Source organism: Dendrobates tinctorius, unplaced genomic scaffold, assembly GCF_039654945.1.
Source record: "Dendrobates tinctorius isolate UK_male_01 unplaced genomic scaffold, ASM3965494v1 ptg000162l, whole genome shotgun sequence".
Lineage (NCBI taxonomy): Eukaryota > Metazoa > Chordata > Amphibia > Anura > Dendrobatidae > Dendrobates > Dendrobates tinctorius.
Window position 1 is genome coordinate 12,546,307 of NW_027361829.1, and position 18,542 is coordinate 12,564,848.

Sequence of the window (18,542 nt, forward strand, 5' to 3'; positions counted from 1 at the left end):
CAGGAAGAGAGGTCACAGGACCCCTGTAGCCAACATAATAGCGGGCACCAGTGGCAAATACTTCTATTATATATTCCTGTTAATGAATCAAACATCTGAGATAATACACCTTCAATATGCTACAGTTGCATGTAAAATTTTTGCACCCTTGGTCAAAATTACTGTTTTTGTCAACAGTTAGGCTAAGTGCACACGTACCGGAACTCTCGCGGAAATTACCGCGAGAATTCCGGAATTCCAGTCCGCGGGAAAATCGCATTTTAAATTCCCGCGATTTTCCCGCTGAAAAACTATCATTTTGCAAGCGTATTTAGCTTGCAAAATGCTAGCGTTTTCCAAGCGATCTGTAGCATCGCTTGGAGAACTGATTGACAGGTTGGTCACACTCGTCAAACATAGTGTTTGACGAGTGTGACCAACTTTTTACTACTGAGGCCGCCTATGCAGCATCAGTAGTAAAAGATAGAATGTAAAAAAAAAAAAAAAAATATTGTTATTCTCACCCTCCGACGTCCCGCGCATCCGTTCCCAGTAATCCTTTGCGAAAATGCCCGCGATGACGTCAGTTCTCACGGGATCGCGACGTCTCGCGGTAATTCGCGATGACGTCGCGCGAATGACCGCGAGACTTCGCGATCCCGTGAGAAGGGACGTCATTGCGAGCATTTTCGCAAAGGACTACTGGGAACGAGAGCGTGAAGAGAAGCGGGAAGGCTGCGCGGGACGCCGGAGGGTGAGAATAACAATATTTTTTATTTTTAAATTCTATTTTTTACAGGGATATGGTACCCAGAGTCCGGAGGACAGTCTCCTCTCCTCCGGACCATGGGTACCATCCGCAATTGTTCTGCTTACTTTCCGCATGGTGTGCACAGCCACATGCGGGAAATAAGCGGAACAATGCATTCCTATGGGTGCGGGATCGCCGCGATTCCGCAAATTAATGAGCATGCTGCGGTTTTTACCGCGAAGCGATTCTGCCGCGGTAAAAACCGCAGCATTAGCACAGCATTGCGGAATCCCATAGGAATGCATGGGATGCTTATTTTTCGCGTTTTCGCGGCAAAATCGCGCGGTTAAAACCGCCGCGGAAACGCGAAAAAAACTCAGCCTTAAGCAAGTTGAAGATGAAATGATCTCTATAGGGCTAAAGTTAAAGATCACACATTTCTCTTGTATTTTAGGGAAATAAAAATATATATTTTCATCTTTTACATTTTAATTCTTAAAAGAAAAGTAGGCCTATGCAAAAGTGTGGGCATCCGGCATGATTAGAACCTATTAGCACCAGCTTCTGAAAGTATCACAGGTAATAAACGCTTTTTGCAGCCAGACAAGAGTTTTCAATTCTTGTTTGAGGGATTTTCATCCATTGTTGCTTGGAAAATTCTTCCAGTTCTGTGAGATTCCTGGGTTGTCTTGCATGCACTGTTATTTTGAGGTCTAGCCACAGATTTTCAATGATGTTCAGATCAGGGGACTGTGACTGTGAGAGCCATTGTAAAACCTTCACCTTACGCCTTTTGAGGTAGTTTATTGTTGATTTTGATTTGTTTTTAGGATCATTGACCAATTGTAGAAGCCATCCCTCTTCTCAACTTCAGTTTTTTACAGATGGCGTTTTGTTTGCATCAAGAACTTGTTGCAATTTCATTGACTCCATTCTTCCCTCTACCCATGAAATGCATGATTGATCCATCCCCATGCTTAATGGTTGGAGAGATGTTCTTTTTCTGAAATACTGTGCCTTTTTCTCTCCATACATACCTTTGATTATTGTGGTCAAACATTTCTACTTTATCCTTATCGGTCCACAGAACGTTTCTAAAACACATCAGGATTGTTTAGATGTTCTTTAGCATACTTCTGATGCTGAATTTTATGGTGAGGACGCAGGATAGGTTTTTAGTCTGATAATTATTCCATGAAAGCCATATTTGTCCAGGTGTCTACGAACAATAGAATAATGTACCATAAAGTCTAATGTGCTAAATATTTCTGAGGTCTTTTGCAGTGAAGAGATGTTTGCTTTTCTAGCAATCCTATGAGCAGCTCTCACTGGAATTTTGCTTTGTCTTTCAGACCTTATCTTGTCCTCCACTGTTCCTGTTAACTACCATTTCTTAATTACATTTTGAACGGGGAAAGGGTTACTTCAAAAAGCTTTGCTATATTCTTATAGCTTTCTTCTGCTTTGTGCGCCTCTACCATTTTCATTTTCAGAGTGCTAGAAAACTACTTAAAAGAATGCATGGCTGCTGTTTTTTTTTGCACGAGACTAGAGGAGGCTGGGATTCATAAAGGTGGGAAATTTGTATTACTTGGCTTTTTGTAACGATGATTGTGACCAAGCCATAACCCTAACATGGTTAGATGAAAGCTATGACTGGGCAGTTAACTTACAGGGTTACAGTCTGTTTAGAAAGGATCGGAAAAATCGGAGTGGAGGAGGGGTTTGTCTTTATGTAAAGTCTTGTCTAAAGTCCACTTTAAGGGAAGATATTAGCGAAGAGAATGAGGATGTCGAGTCCATATGGGTCGAAATACATGGAGGGAAAAATAGTAACAAAATTCTCTTTGGGGTCTGTTACAAACCCCCAAATATAACAGAAATCATGGAAAGTTTACTAGTAAGGCAGATAGATGAAGCTGCAACCCATAATGAGTTCCTTGTTATGGGGGGACTTTAACTACCCGGATATTAACTGGGAAACAGAGACATGCGAAACCCATAAAGGCAACAGATTTCTGCTAATAGCCAAGAATAATTATCTTTCACAATTGGTGCAGAATCCAACCAGAGGAGCAGCACTTTTAGACCTAATACTATCTAACAGACCTGACAGAATAAAAAATCTGCAGGTTGTTGGGCATCTAGCAAATAGCAACCACAATATTGTACAGTTTCACTTCTCTTTTGCTAGGGGGACATGTCAGGGAGTCACAAACACACTGAACTTTAGGAAGGCAAAGTTTGACCAGCTTAGAGATGCCCTTAATCTGGTTGACGGGGACAATGTCCTCAGAAATAAGAATACAGAAAATAAATGGGAAATGTTTAAGAACATCCTTAATAGGCACTGTAAGCGGTTTATACCTTGTGGGAATAATAGGACAAGAAATAGGAAAAACCCAATGTGGCTAAAAAAAAAGTAAGTGGGGCAATTAACAGTAACAGTAAAAAGAAAGCATTTAAACTACTAAAGCAAGATGGCACCGTTGAAGCTCTAAAAAACTATAAGGAGAAAAATTCTTTATCTAAAACAATAATTAAAGCTGCCAAAAAGGAAACAGAAGCACATTGCTAAGGAGAAAGTAAAACTAATCCCAAACTGTTCTTCAACTATATCAATAGTAAAAGAAGCAAAAGTGAAAGTGTAGGCCCATTAAAAAATTGTGAGGAAAGTATGGTTGTAGATGATGAGGAAAAAGCAAATATATTAAACACCTTCTCCACGGTATAAAATGAAATGCTAGGTGAAATGCCGAGAGACAAAGAAAACCCTATATTAAGGGTCACCAATCTAACCCAAGAAGCGGTGCAAAACCGTCTCAATAAGACTAAAATAGATAAATCTCCGGGTCCGGATGGCATACACCCACGAGTACTAAGAGAACTAAGTAATGTAATAGACAAACCATTATTTCTTATAATTTAGAGACTCTATAGCGATGGGGTCTGTTCCACAGGACTGGCGCATAGCAAATGTGGTACCAATATTCAAAAAGGGCTCTAAAAGTGAACCTGGAAATTATAGGCCAGTAAGTCTAACCTCTATTGTTGGTAAAATATTTGAAGGGTTTCTGAGAGATGTTATTCTGGATTATCTCAATGAGAATAACTGTTTAACGCCATATCAGCATGGGTTTATGAGGAATCGCTCCTGTCAAACCAATCTAATCAGTTTTTATGAAGAGGTAAGCTATAGACTGGACCAAGGTGAGTCATTGGATGTGGTATATCTTGATTTTTCCAAAGCGTTTGATATCGTGCCACACAAGAGGTTGGTACACAAAATGAGAATGCTGGGTCTGGGGGAAAATGTGTGTAAATGGGTAAGTAACTGGCTTAGTGATAGAAAGCAGAGGGTGGTTATAAATGGTATATTCTCTAACTGGGTCGCTGTGACCAGTGGGGTACCGCAGGGGTCGGTGTTGGGACCTATTCTCTTCAACATATTTATTAACGATCTGGTTGAAGGTTTGCACAGTAAAATATCGATATTTGCAGATGATACAAAACTATGTAAAGCAGTCAATACAAGAGAAGATAGTATTCTGCTACGGATGGATCTGGATTAGTTGGGAACTTGGGCCGAAAGGTGGCAGATGCAGTTTAACAATGATAAATGTAAGGTTATACACATGGGAAGAAGGAATCAATATCACCATTACACATTGAACGGTAAACCACTGGTTAAATCTGACATGGAGAAGGACTTGGGGATCGTAGTTAATGATAAACTTACCTGGAGCAGCCAGTGCCAGGCAGCAGCTGCCAAGGCAAACAGGATCATGGGGTGCATTAAAAGAGGTCCGGACACACATGATGAGAGCATTATACTGCCTCTGTACAAATCTCTGGTTAGACCGCACATGGAGTACTGTGTACAGATTTGGGCACCGATGCTCAGGAAGGATATAATGGAACTAGACCGGGTACAAAGGAGGGCAACAAAATTAATAAAGGGGATGGGGGAACTATAATACCCAGAGAGATTAGCAAAATTAGGATTATTTAGTCTAGAAAAAAAGACGTCTGAGGGGCAATCTAATAACCATGTATAAGTATATAAGGGGACAATACAAATATCTCTCCGAGGATCTGTTTATGCCAAGGAAGGTGACGGTCACAATGGGGCATTCTCTGTGTCTGGAGGAGAAAAGGTTTTTCCACCAACATAGAAGATTCTTTACTGTTAGGGCAGTGAGAATCTGGAATTCCTTGCCTGAGGAGGTGGTGATGGCGAACTCAGTCGAAGGGTTCAAGAGAGGCCTGGATGTCTTCCTGGAGCGCAACAATACTGTATCTTACAGTTATTGTTAGGTTCTTTAGAAGGATGTAGATCTGGGGATTTATTCTGACAGAATTTTTTAGGCTGAACTGTATGGACTAATGTCTTTTTTCGGCCTAACTATGTTACAGGCTAATTGAGGTCTGAAACCTTGGACAAAGTTATCGGAGCTCACAAATCTCCAAGAGTGCCCAAACTTTTGCATCTGGCCATTTTTCTGTTTGAAATTTTTGGACTGTAATTTTTTTTTCTTTTTGTCTAAAATACAAAGGAAATATGCCATCTTTAAGTTTAGGCATTTTAGAGATAATTTAATCTTCAAATTGCTTTACTGTTCACAATAACAGTAATTTTGACCAGGGGTGTCCAAACTTTTACATGCCACTGTACAAGTGCATGATGGGCAAAGGAAGAAACTACACTATATTGACAAGGCACTTAAACCTAAAACAGGTTTTAAGGTTTTTAAGGGTATGTGCACACATAAGCGTTTTTTTCCCGTTTTTACCAAATAAAACGCTTAAAAATGCTTAAAAGAAGCATCCTATTCACTTTAATGAATTCCGCACTTTTTGTGCATATTGATGTGTTTTTTTCCGCGAAAAAAAACGCAGCATGCTCATTAATTTCGCTGAAAATCCCGCATTTCTAGCTATTTCTAGGAAGGAGTCCGGTTTTCAGTCAGGAATTTTCTGCATACGTGTGCACATAGCCTAAAATTGGATCTGTTGGTGTAAGGAAGCAAAGTAATGGTAACCTCTGTAAGGTACATCAACCATTGGAAACCACTGTTACAGTTCTAGCTGCTCTGATAGCAGCATTTTACTAAAGCCCTTGAAGTTCAAAGCGAACGGTTCTGTTTATTAAAAAAAGTCATATGTACATGGGCTCGAAATAGTGTGGCTGGATGTCACTTCCACCAGACTACTACTGCCATGGATCCTCTCATCATACCCCTTCAGCATTACTGATATCCTTTATATAATCCATTTCATAGGAAAACCGCCAAAACACTACAGATTTTCAGTGGTCCTGCCATGAAACAGATCATATGAATGATGTCTTCCATGCCTAGAAACCTTGATTTTAGAACCAGAGGTAGTACTAGTCAGGGAAAAGTGACATCCTGCCGCACAAGTCCTTGCTTAATTAAATATGACATGCTGAAGACAAATTGCTATTTTAGAAACACAGAAATGTAATAGAATAGAACTTCAAATGGTGTATTACAATGCCAACATCAGCATCTTTAATCACTATAACAACAGTTTCCAAAGGGTAGGAGACTTCAGGAGACCATAAACATATTTTCAATGCTACTTGATCACAAAGATGGAAAAAGTGGGCATAACATTTGAGACGCTAAGATTTCTTAAGTATTTCTCTGGAAAATCTGCATAACTAATAAAGAAGTACAAATATATTTGTCTTTCATGTTTCTGGTAAATTGTTTAATACTGTTCTCCTAAAAGTAACCTTGGTATCGTGTCCAAAAGTGTGAACCTAAAAGTTAGCTCCATTGTCAATACATTTAAAAACACAATATTTTCTGTTTTATGTGAAAACTACTAAACAACCATAAATGATGCTGCGACTGTATGATTACCTAACCATTCCATTTCCAAAGCCATCTACCATCTGTGAAAATGTTTGTTCAAGTGGCTTTTCTGATCCTTTTTGATTAACCTGAAAGACACAAAAACACAATTGAGTAAATATATATGGTTAAATTTATATATGGTATTCTGGTCAAAGCAACACACCACCAAATACAGGCAACCCCTTTACCACCCTCAAGACTGTTTCACCTTCACGACCAGGCCAAATTTGACAATACTGACCAGTGTCACTATATGTGATAATTCTGGAACACTTCAACTGATCCCAGTGATTATGAGACTGTTTTTTCGTGACATATTGTACTTCACGACAGTGGTAAAATTTGTTCGCTATGACTTCGTTTGTGAAGACAATGGAAATTTGGTGAAAATCTCTGAATTTGCAAACTTTTAATTGTTATGCTCTTAAACCAGATTGTTATTTCACACAAAATAGTTAATAAATAACATTTTTCACATATCTACTTTACATCTGCATCATTTTTTAAACTTTCATTTTTTTTTTGTTAGTAAGTTAGGAGGGTTCAAAATTGATCAGTAATTTCGATTTTTTTCCAACAAAAATTACTAAACAATTTGTTTTAGGGACCACATCACATTTTAAGTGACGCTGGGTACCAATATGAAAGAAAATACCTAAAAGTGACTTTCTAAAAACTACACCCCTCAAAATCCTCAAAACTACATTCAATTCAAGAAGGTTATTAATCAGATGCCTCACATGAATTAAAGCAATGTAGAAGGAAAAAAATTAACATTTTCACAATTATTTTACTTTAGTCACAAGGTTAACAGGAGAAAATGGAAAACAAAATTTGTAGTGCAATTTTTCCTGAGTACGCAGATACCCCATATGTTAGGGAAAACTCCTGTTTAGGAACATGACAGGGCTCAGAAAAGGAAGGAGTGATGTTTTGTAAGGCAGACTTTGATGGAATGGTCCCGTGTCCCGTTTGGAGAGCACCTGTTGTGCCTAAATAGTGGAAACTCCCCCACAAGTGACCCTATATTTTGGAAATTATCTAGGATTTTTCCCCGTATACTTATTTTATAATGTGGTGTATGTTATGTAGAGTGCATCAGGTTGGCATATGTGAGTTGAGTAAAGTGTATCAGGTTCGCATACATTCGTAGTGCAGAGTGCATCAAGTTGGCATACAAGAGTAGTGCAGCGTGCATCAGGTTGCCATATGCGAGTAGTGAACAGTGCATTAGGTTGGCATAGGCGAGTTGTGCAAGTCATAAATGAATTTAGTAATCAATGGATGTGTGGTACAGTTTGAAGCATTATTTTATACACAGGCCAGATATCGCATTCACAGGTGGTGTCCTTTCTTATCCCCCTTCTGTAACACACTCGGAATCTTTTTTGCGACCTTCTACGTCCGATTTGTGGTTTGAGGGACCTCAGCTGGAAAATGTTGCCCTGGTACAATATGGGCTTCTTCAGTTTCAGAAGTACTGGGCCCTCCCTCTTTCTGATTTCCAAATATTAGAGGATTGATCACTACCTCTTGGAACTAAAGGAATGTAATATGATAGTGTGAAAGAATTCTGCACTGCCATCTGTGCGATGTGCACAGCCAGCTTTTTCTTTTCTCACGGCACTGTACATATGGAAGACTTGATCAAAGAGATCAACACCCCTCATATTTTTATTAAATCCCAGGACACAGTGTTGTTTGAGGTCCTGTGTAGAGAAACCTCGTACAGCGGTGGGGGTGCTGCCATCACCATGGATGATGGTAAAGGAAAAGATATCCCTCTTGTCCTTGCCCACCAGAATGAGGTCGCTACATTGGGCTCTGCTCTTACCCTTTCTGAGCAGCTGCCCAATTAGTGTCCTAAAGAGCCCTTTCCAATTTTTGCAGACAGTACCGCATGCTGTGGTAGCTTTGGCAGAGGGAGATTTGAAAAGAGGGATACTGCTATAATAGTTATCTATGTACAGGTGATAACCTTAATCCAGCAGTGGGTGCACCAAATCCCACAGTTTTTGCACTTTCTCCCAGGACTGGGGAAAAATCTGTGTGTACTCTGAGGTACTCTTGCAACGTTTGTAAAGTTTAATTCTGTACCTGGTCTTCTTACTGGGAAGGTATTATCGGAATTTTGAGCCTCCCCTTGAAATGTATTAGTGACTTATCTGCGCAGATATCAGTTTAGGGAACGTACACCTTAGCAAATTTGTCGTTGAAGTGATCAATGATCGACCGAACTTTGAAAAGTTGGTCAAAGTTGGGATCATATAGGGGAGGACATTGTGCATTATCATTGTAATGCAAAAATTTGTAGATGACCTCAAAGTACTTATGGGTCATAGACACGAAGAACAGTGGCATGTTGTATAAAACAAGGCCCCAAAATATCAATTTCTGCTGCATCTACAGGGGTCCACTTTGAAAATGATGAAGTGGGGTTTGGGCCATAAATTATTGGGGCATACAAATTTATATGGGCCAATATGAGGTTTACAAAATCCTCAGAGAAAAAGACTTTGAAAAAGTTTTTTCTGAGAGTCAGGTAGTTTCAAATTTGATGCCTGAGTGCACCACAAAATCAGAAATCTGTGGCTCAATCTTCAGGAGTGAGGTCCATAGGGGGTCATTAACGGTGGGCTCTGGTCTATATTCTGTCATGGAGCATCTGCGAGGTGCTTCGGTATCACTTCAAGGGGAGGAGTAAAAAAAAAAAGAAAGGTGGCATCCTCTTCCTCATTATCCGTGTCGTAGGAAAGGAAGTGGCATGCCTCCTTTTTTATGCTTTACTATCTGACACTAACCCTGACTTTATACATTAAAAAATACTTCAGCAGACACTGATTGCTAGGGTATATTTTTTACTGTCCCTAATTTAGCCCCATAAAGTAATCTAAATTATTTTTATTATATTCTTTTTTGGCACACAGAAAAGAAACTAAAACACAACAACAACCGGATGCTAATTAGTGATGTGCTTCATTGGTCAGCAGTCGTTGGCTGTAGGACGCAAGCAAGAACGTGGTGTAAAAGGAGGGAAAAAATTGACAGGGAAAATAAAGTCTTGTCCAAAAACGAGTACGGGTATTGATCAGTTATGTGCGTCTGATTAGTGGCACGTTGGTTGCAGGACACGCACAGAGGTGATGCAAAGAGGTGGAGGGGGGGGCTGAGGAGAGAAAAATGGACAGGAAAAAAAAAGTCCTGGAAAAAGGCACAGAGCGCTGAAGTAGCATTTTACATTACATTAGAGGTTGATTCAGATAGACAGCACAGCCTTTCTGTGCTGTTTAACAAAGAAATCACTGTAGCTCTCAGTGGATTACAAATTACAGACGGAACATACAGAGGAGGGAACTGGTGAGAATATAGGCTACAAATCACTTAACCACCAGATGTATACACACACAGGACAGCTTATTCTGGAAAGTTACTTAAAAACACAGTTACCCTCTAATTAAAGGTATTACATAAAGTATGAGCATATCAAAGTGCCCTACCAAGTTTAAGAAAAAAAAAAAGTTAAAGGGTATATCCAGGCCTTTATGAAAAAAAAAAAAAAAAAGTACCTAAGCACAAACAGCCAGATAATTGCAGCTTACCTACCTGCTATACATTGCATCATTCTTCCCGGGCATAGAGTGGTCACATCTACATAGCGGAGGCTTCTAATCTGCTGATGGGGTGGGACTTTCTATGTCATTCTAATATAGCTGAATCCCTGCTGCCTAATTGAGGGAACTGGCTGTGTCAGATATGTGCTGAGGTAGAACAGCGCTGTGCCCAGCAGGCAGGTAAGCTATAAATAATTTACAATCCCCCACATATATTGCGCATGAATTCCCCACAGATGGGGGGCCCCTCCTCCAACAACACAGCATGCTGACTGTAGTTGCCTTGAGACAAAGGAATGTCCATTACATGTGCTAGAACAGATTTAATCAAGATTGGGGGGAATGAACCTTAGCCAATGGAGACAATAGACTGGTGACAACATCCCTAACACCAGGGACTGGACACCTCTCTTTGGCTGGATGTAAATCCCAAGACACATGTGCTGCTCTGTCTCTTTCTCCTTGGAAACGTGATGGGCAGATTTGGACTAAGTATTTTCTTCCCCCTGTAACCACTTACTTATGAAACTTTAGGGATCGCAGATGATAGGCGGGTGGGCTGATATTGCATGTTAGATTTGGGTAACTTGGACAGTTAATCATGGGTTTGAATGTGTGATATTACTGTATTAGTTTTGTAGTACCAGTGTGTGTGTGTGTGTGTGCGCATGTATGTATATAAACCTTTATAGGTATATTTTTGAGCAAACTGTAAATTGTTTTTTTAGTCTACAAACTTCTGACATGTCTCCGAATTTCCAAGCAATAAATTTTTTATTCTTTTTCTGACAAAGAAAAATGGTCAAAATTAAAAAAACAAACAAAAAACAAAACAAAACAGAGCTAGCAGACCTCAAATAATGCTATGAAAACAAGTTCATAATCATTTAGAAAAAACAATACTAATGTTAACTCAGGAAGAGTTAAGAAATCAATATTTTGTGGAATAACCAAGATTTTTAATCACAGCTTTCATGCGTCTTGGCATGCTTTCCACCAGTCTTTCACACTGCTTTTGAGTGACCTTATGCCACTCCTAGTACAAAAATTTAAGCAGTTCTTTGTTTGATGGCTTGTGACTATCCATCTTCCTCTTAATTACATTCCAGAGGTTTTCAATGGGGTTTAGGCATGGTGATTGGGCTGGCCATGACAGGGATTTGATGTGGTGGTCCTTCATTCACACATTGATTGACCTAGCTGTGTGGCATGGCACATTGTCCTGCTGCAAAAAACAGTCCTCAGAGTTGGGGAACATTGCCTGAGCAGAAGAAATGAACTGTTTTTCCAGCATAACCTTGTATGCGGCTTGATTCATACGTCCTTCGCAAAGATTAACCTGCCCAATTCCAGCCTTTCTGAAGCATCCCCAGGTCATCACCGATTCTCCACCAAATTTCACAGTGGGTGCAATACACTGTGGCTTGCATGCCTCTCCAGGTCTACGTCTAAACATTAGACCACCAGGTGTTGGGCAAATCTGAAAATTCAGACTCAGAGAAGATTACCTTACTCCAGTCCTCTATGGTCCAATCCTTATAGTCTTTGGCAAACTTCAGCCTGGCTCTCCTTTGCTTCTCATTGATGAAAGGCTTCTTTCTATCTTTACATGTCTTGAGCCATCCAAACAAATGCACTCTCAGGATGCAGTGGACCCATATAGTTAAGATGGCGGCAACGCAGGTGCAAAAATAACGATGAGACAATCGCTCACATCCTACCAATCCATGGAGGGGGCGGTTGCTTGGTATATTGATGCACAATGAAGACTTGTATGCAGACCTGTTCACACTAGCTCACGTATTTTGGCCAAAATATCAACTAATAACTCACATTTTTTATGTGTTTTTTGCACTTTATTTTTTGGGGTGCAGTTGGGCCCATTTGGTCTTGTAAACTGTGGTGTCTGTTCACATGGGATGCATTTTGATAGCACTGGGCAGCCCGCCTGATCTAATAGAAGGGTGTAACTACTAGGCTGCTAACCTGGATGCTGTGCATTGCCATAGTGTGAACAGCCTGGCATACAAGTAAGTCTTCATTGTGCATCAATATACCAAGCAACCACCCCCTCCATGGATTGTTAGGATGTGAGCGGTTGTCTCATCGGTATTTTTGCACCTGTGTTGCCGCCATCTTGCCGCCTGCTGCAGTTTGGTTGCGCCGGCGCACCGTCAAAAGGCGCATGCGCCGCCAAACGCATACTGCGCATGGCCTGCGCCCCCAGTGATAAAAATATGGAACGCAGGACGCATGCAGAGTCATGCGCCGGTAGGCGGAGCTACCGGCGGAGGCGCGGCAGGGGGCGGGGCTTAGCGGCGGCCGTGCGCAGGCCGTCGCTGCGCTCAAAAACGCTAGTGTGAAACTAGCCTTAGATAGTCGTAGCTTTCGATCAGGCTACTGATAGGCAACCTACATGACAGTATGTTAACATGATAATCCGGGGTGGTGCAGCATATGGGGAGAGATTACAAAAGCTGAATGAGACACTGAAGTTAGCAGAAGAAACACAAAAGGAGGGGTGTGAGCTGCAGTTGAGAGCAGTTTTGGCACAGATGGACACTGCAGCTTCAAAGTGCGGGGCTAATATAGACACAGTTCTAAAATGGAGAACAATGATAGGATAATGGGTGAGGGACTATGCAAAACACAAGATATACTGTCCTGACAGCTCCAGCATATGCAGACAACACTTGAGGAAAGATTTGGCAGATGAGGAGGAGAGAGAGGATTCATCCCAGATGGAGTTTAAGTTTGATGCTGCCTCTACCCCTAGAACAGTCCCCGGACAAATGTCCCTGATCCATCTTAAATTTGTTAAAAATTTGCCTAATTGGGAGGAAAGGAAGGGAGTGTTTCGTAATGTTCTTGGTTTTGAATTATGACTGTATAATTTCAGATTAAATCTAAGGAGGATACTTCCTGTTATTTCATGTCTTTTGTGCTCCGAGTTCATGTCCCCATCTTAACGCTGATGTGGAACCATGGGGTCACATAGACGCCAGCACTGAATAAATTGAAATATTTCTAAAAATGGTCAACCTCAGACATTGACCTCCTATGTATTTTCAAGTAACATACAGTTAGGTTCATATATATTTGGTCAGAGACAACATTTTTCTAATTTTGGTTCTAGACATTACCACAATGAATTTTAAACAAACAATTCAGATGCAGTTGAAGTTCAGACTTTCAGCTTTCATTTGAGGGTATGAGGAGTTTCAGCTCCTTAACATGTGCCACCCTGTTTTTAAAGGGACCAAAAGTAACTGGACAGATGAAATAATTGTAAATAAAATGTTCATTTCTAGTACTTGGTTGAAAACCCTTTCTTGGCAATGACTGCCTGAAGTCTTGAACTCATGGACATCACCAGACGCTGTGTTTCCTCCTTTTTGATGCTCTGCCAGACCTTCACTGCGGTGGTTTTCAGTTGCTGTTTGTTTGTGGGCCTTTCCGTCTCAAGTTTAGTCTTTAACAAGTGAAATGCATGCTCAATTGGGTTGAGATCAGGTGACTGGATTGGCCGTTCAAGAATAATCCACTTCTTTGCTTTAATAAACTCCTGGGTTGCTTTGGCTTTATGTTTTGGGTCATTGTCCATCTGTAGTATGAAACGACGACCAATCAGTTTGGCTGCATTTGGCTGGATCTGAGCACACAGTATGGCTCTGAATACCTCAGAATTCATTCGGCTGCTTCTGTCCTGTGTCACATCATCAATAAACACTAGTGACCCAGTGCCACTGGCAGCAATGCATGCCCAAGCCATCACATGATGTGGTATTCTTTGAATCATGAGCTGTACCACACCTTCACCATACTTTTCTCTTTCCATCATTCGGGTAGAGGTTGATCTTGGTTTCATCTGTCCAAAGAATGTTCTTCCAGAACTGTGCTGGCCTTTTTAGATTTTTTTTTAGCAAAGTCCAGTCTAGCCTTTTGATTCTTGATGCTAATGAGTTGCTTGCACCGTACAGTGAACCCTCTGTATTTACTTTCATGCAGTCTTCTCTTTATGGTAGATTTGGATATTGATACGCCTACCTTCTGGAGAGTGTTGTTCAATTGGTTGGCTGTTGTGAAGGGGTTTCTCTTCACCATGGAGATTATTCTGCGATCATCCACCACTGTTGTCTTCCGTGGACGCCCAGGTCTCTTGCATTGATGAGTTCACCAGTGCTTTCTTTCTTTCTCAGGATGTACCAAAACTGTAGATTTTGCCACTCCTAATGTTGTAGCAATTTCTCGGATGGGTTTTTTCTGTTTTTGCAGCTTAACGATGGCTTGTTTCACCTGAATGGAGAGCTCCTTTGACCGCTGGTTTCCTTCACAGCAAAATGCAAGCACCACACCTCAAATCAACTCCAGACCTTTTACCTGCTTAATTGAGAATGACAAAACGAAGGGATTGCCCACACCTTTCCATGAAATAGCCTTGGAGTCAATTGTCCAATTACTTTTGGTCCCTTTAAAAACAGGGTGGCACATGTTAAGGAGCTGAAACTCCTAAACCCTTCATCCAACTTTAATGTGGATACCCTCAAATGAAAGCTGAAAGTCTGAACTTCAACTGCATCTGAATTGTTTTGTTTAACCCCATAACCCCCAAGGGTGGTTTGCACGTTCATGACCGGGCCAATTTTTACAATTCTGACACTGTCCCTTTATGAGGAAATAACTCTCAAACGCTTCCATGGATCCTGGTGATTCTGACATTGTTTTATCGTGACATATTGTACTTCATGTAGTGGTAAAATTTCGTAAATAACTTGCGTTTATTTGTGGAAAAAACGGAAATTTGGCGAAAATTTTTAAAATTTCGCAATTTTCCAACTTTGAATATTTGTGCCCTTAAATCACAGAGATATGGCACACAAAAAACTTAAGTAACATTTCCCATATGTTTACTTTACATCAGCACAATTTTGGAACCAAAATTTTTTTTTGTTAGGAAGTTATAAGGGTTAAAAGTTGACCAGCGATTTCTCATTTTTGCAACACCATTTTATTTTTACGGACCACATCACATTTGAAGCCACTTTGAGGGGTCTATATGATAGAAAATACCCAAAAGTGACACCAATCTAAAAACTGCACCCCTTAAGGTGCTCAAAACCACATTCAAGAAGTTTATTAACCCTTCAGGTGCGTCACAGGAATTTTTTGAATATTTAAAAAAAAAAATGAACATTTAACTTTTTTTTCACAAAAAAAAATACTTCAGGTTCAATTTTTTTTATTTTACCAAGGGTAACAGGAGAAATTGGACTGCAAAAGTTATTGTGTAGTTTGTACTGAGTACGCTAATACCTGATATGTGGGGGGGGACCAATGTTTCGGCGCATGGCAGAGCTCAGAAGGGAAGGAGCGCCATTTGACTTTTTCAATGCAAAATTGGCTGGAATTCAGATTGGACGCCATGTCACGTTTGGAGAGCCCATTCTTCAGTGATCTCTGAATGAGAATGAGAGCCCCTGATGTACCTAAACAGTGGAAACCCCCCAAAAGTGTCCCCATTTTGGAAACTAGACCCCCCCAAGGAACTTATCTAGATATGTGGTGAGAACTTTGAACCCACAAGGGCTTCACAGAAGTTTATAACGTACAGCGGTACAATTAAAAAAATCATTTTTTCCACAAAAATGATCTTTTCACCCCCAATTTTTATTTTTCCAAGGGTAACAGGACCCTAAAAGTTATTGTGCAATTTGTCCTGAGTACGCCGATACCCCATATGTGGGTGTAAACGACTATTTGGGCGCATGACAGAGCTCAGAAGGGAAGCAGCGCCATTTGACTTTTTTGGCTGGAATTGAGATCGGACACCATGTCGCGATTGGAAAACCCCTGCTGTACCAAAACAGTGGAAACTCCTCACAAATGACACCATTTTGGAAACTAGACCCCCCAAGGAACTTATCTAGATGTGTGGTGAGCACTTTCAACCCCCCCGTGCTTTACAGAAGTTTATAACGCCCGGGCGTGAAAATAAAAATTCGCTTTTTTTCCACAAACATGATCCTTTAGTCACCAATTTTTTTTATTTTCCCAAGGGTACCAGGGGAAATTGGACCCCAAAAGTTGTCCATTTCGTCCTGAGTACGCTGATACCCCATATGTGGGAGAAAACTACTGTATGGGCACACGTCAGGGCTCGGAAGGGAAGTAGTGACGTTTTGGAATGCAGACTTTGATGGAATGGTCTGAGGGTGTCATGTTGCTTTTGGAGAGCCCCTGATGTACCTAAACAGTGGAAAATACCCACAAGTGACCCCATTTTGGAAACTAGACCCCCTAAGGAACTTATCTAGACGTGTGGTGAGCACTTTGAACCCCCAAGTGCTTCACAGAAGTTTATAACGACCGGGCGTGAAAATAAAATCATTTTTTTTCCACATAAATGATATTTTTGCCCCCAATTTTTTTATTTTACTAAGGGTAACAGGAGAAATTCGACCCCAAAAGTTGTTTTGCAATTTGTCCTGAGTAGGCTGACACCCCATATGTGGGGGTAAAACACTGTTTGGGCGCATGGCAGAGCTTGGAAGGGAAGGAGCACCATTTGACTTTTTCAACGCAGAATTGGCTGGAACTGAGATCAGACGCCATGTTGCATTTGGAGAGCACCTGATGTGCCCAAACAGTGGAAACCACCAATTATAACTGCAATCCTAACCCCAACACACCCCTAACCCTAATCTCAGCCCTAAGTCTAGCCCTAACCCTAATGGGAAAATGGAAATAAATACATTTTCTTTTAATTTTATTATTTTTTCCCTAACTAAGGGGGTGATAACGGGGGGTGTGATTTACCATTTATGGCGGGTTTTTATGTTTGGCAGCTGTCACACGCTAAAAGACGCTTTTTATTGTAAAAATAGTTTTTGCATCACCACATATTGAGAGCTATAATTTTTCCATATTTTGACCCACCGAGTCATGTGAGGTCTTATTTTTGGCGGGACGAGTTGACGTTTTTATTGGTATCATTTTCGGGCACGTGACATCTTTTGATCGCTTTTTATTCCGATTTTTGGGACGCAGAATGAACAAAAAACAGCGTTTCATGAATTTCTTTTGGGGGGTGCGTTTACACCGTTCCGCCTGCGGTAAAATTGATAAAGCGGTTTTATTCTTCGGATCAGTACGATTACAGTGATACCTCATTTATGTCTTTTTTTATGTTTTGGTGCTTTTATGCAACGAAAACAATTTTATATAAAAAATAATTATTTTTGCATCACTTTATTCTGCGAGCTATAACTATTTTTTTGCTGATGATGCTGTATGGCGGCTCGTTTTTTGTGGGACAAGATGACGTTTTCAGCGGTACCATGGATATTTATATGCGTCTTTTTGATCGCGCGTTATTGCACTTTTTGTTTGGGGGTATGATAATAAATCATTATTTCTTGTTTAGTTTTTTATTTTTTAAGGGGTTCACTAAAGGGGTTAACTAGTGGAACAGTTTTATAGGGCGGGTCAGTACGGACGCGGCGATACCAAATGTGTACTTTTATTGTTTGTTTTTTTTATTTCCAAAAAAATGAATTTATTAGGGAATATTTTTTTTCTTTTTCTTAATTATTATTATTTAGCGATTTTAAAATTATTTTTACACTTTTTTTTTTTTTTTTTTTTTTAAACTTTATTACATTGTCCCAGGGGGGACATACCTGTTATGTGACAGATCGCTGATCTGTCACATCACAGATCACTGTGACAGATCAGCCATCTGTCACAGGCACTGCACAGGCTTTCCTCATGCCTGTGCTTTGCAGGCACTGAGGAAGCCAGCTCCCTGCAGGCCCCCGAAGGTCCCCGTCGCCATCTTGGATTCGGGGACCTGCAGGGATGGAGCCCCCGCAGCAGCGCTGCAAACTGCGCTGCTGTAGGGGGCTCAGGGAGGCACGGAGTGAGCCCCCTCCCTGCCGATGCTTCCCTTTAACCACCCCCGGTACACCGCGATCGTGTTTGATCGCGGTGTGCAAGGGGTTAACGTGTCGGGGGCGGTCCGTGACCGCCCCTGATACATTGTACAGGGTGTCAGCTGTGATAATCAGCTGACACACGGCCGCGATTAGTGGCGCTCACCACGTGGGCGCCGCTGATCGCTGTGACGTACTATCCCGTCCCTGGGAATTAAGTCCCAGGGCACATGGACGGGATAGTAGGTCACGTGACAGAAAGGGGTTAAAATTCATTGTGGTAATGTCTAGAACCAAAATTAGAAAAATGTTGTCTGTCCAAATATATATGGACCTAACTATTTCTGCTTATGTTGATGATATTTTGAGTTTGTTTTTCAATTTT

General features: G+C 40.8%; 1 protein-coding gene across 3 annotated transcripts in view; it reads right to left on the reverse strand.

Annotated features, from left to right (window-relative positions):
- The window catches only part of SACM1L (SAC1 like phosphatidylinositide phosphatase), a 449,760-nt gene that overhangs the window by 151,705 nt on the left and 279,513 nt on the right, over nt 1-18,542 (reverse strand). For all 3 annotated transcript variants that reach the window (XM_073549855.1, XM_073549857.1, XM_073549856.1), the window contains one exon: nt 6,622-6,701. In XM_073549855.1, the coding sequence (XP_073405956.1) occupies nt 6,622-6,701 (80 nt within the window). The remainder of the gene's footprint in view (nt 1-6,621; nt 6,702-18,542) is intronic.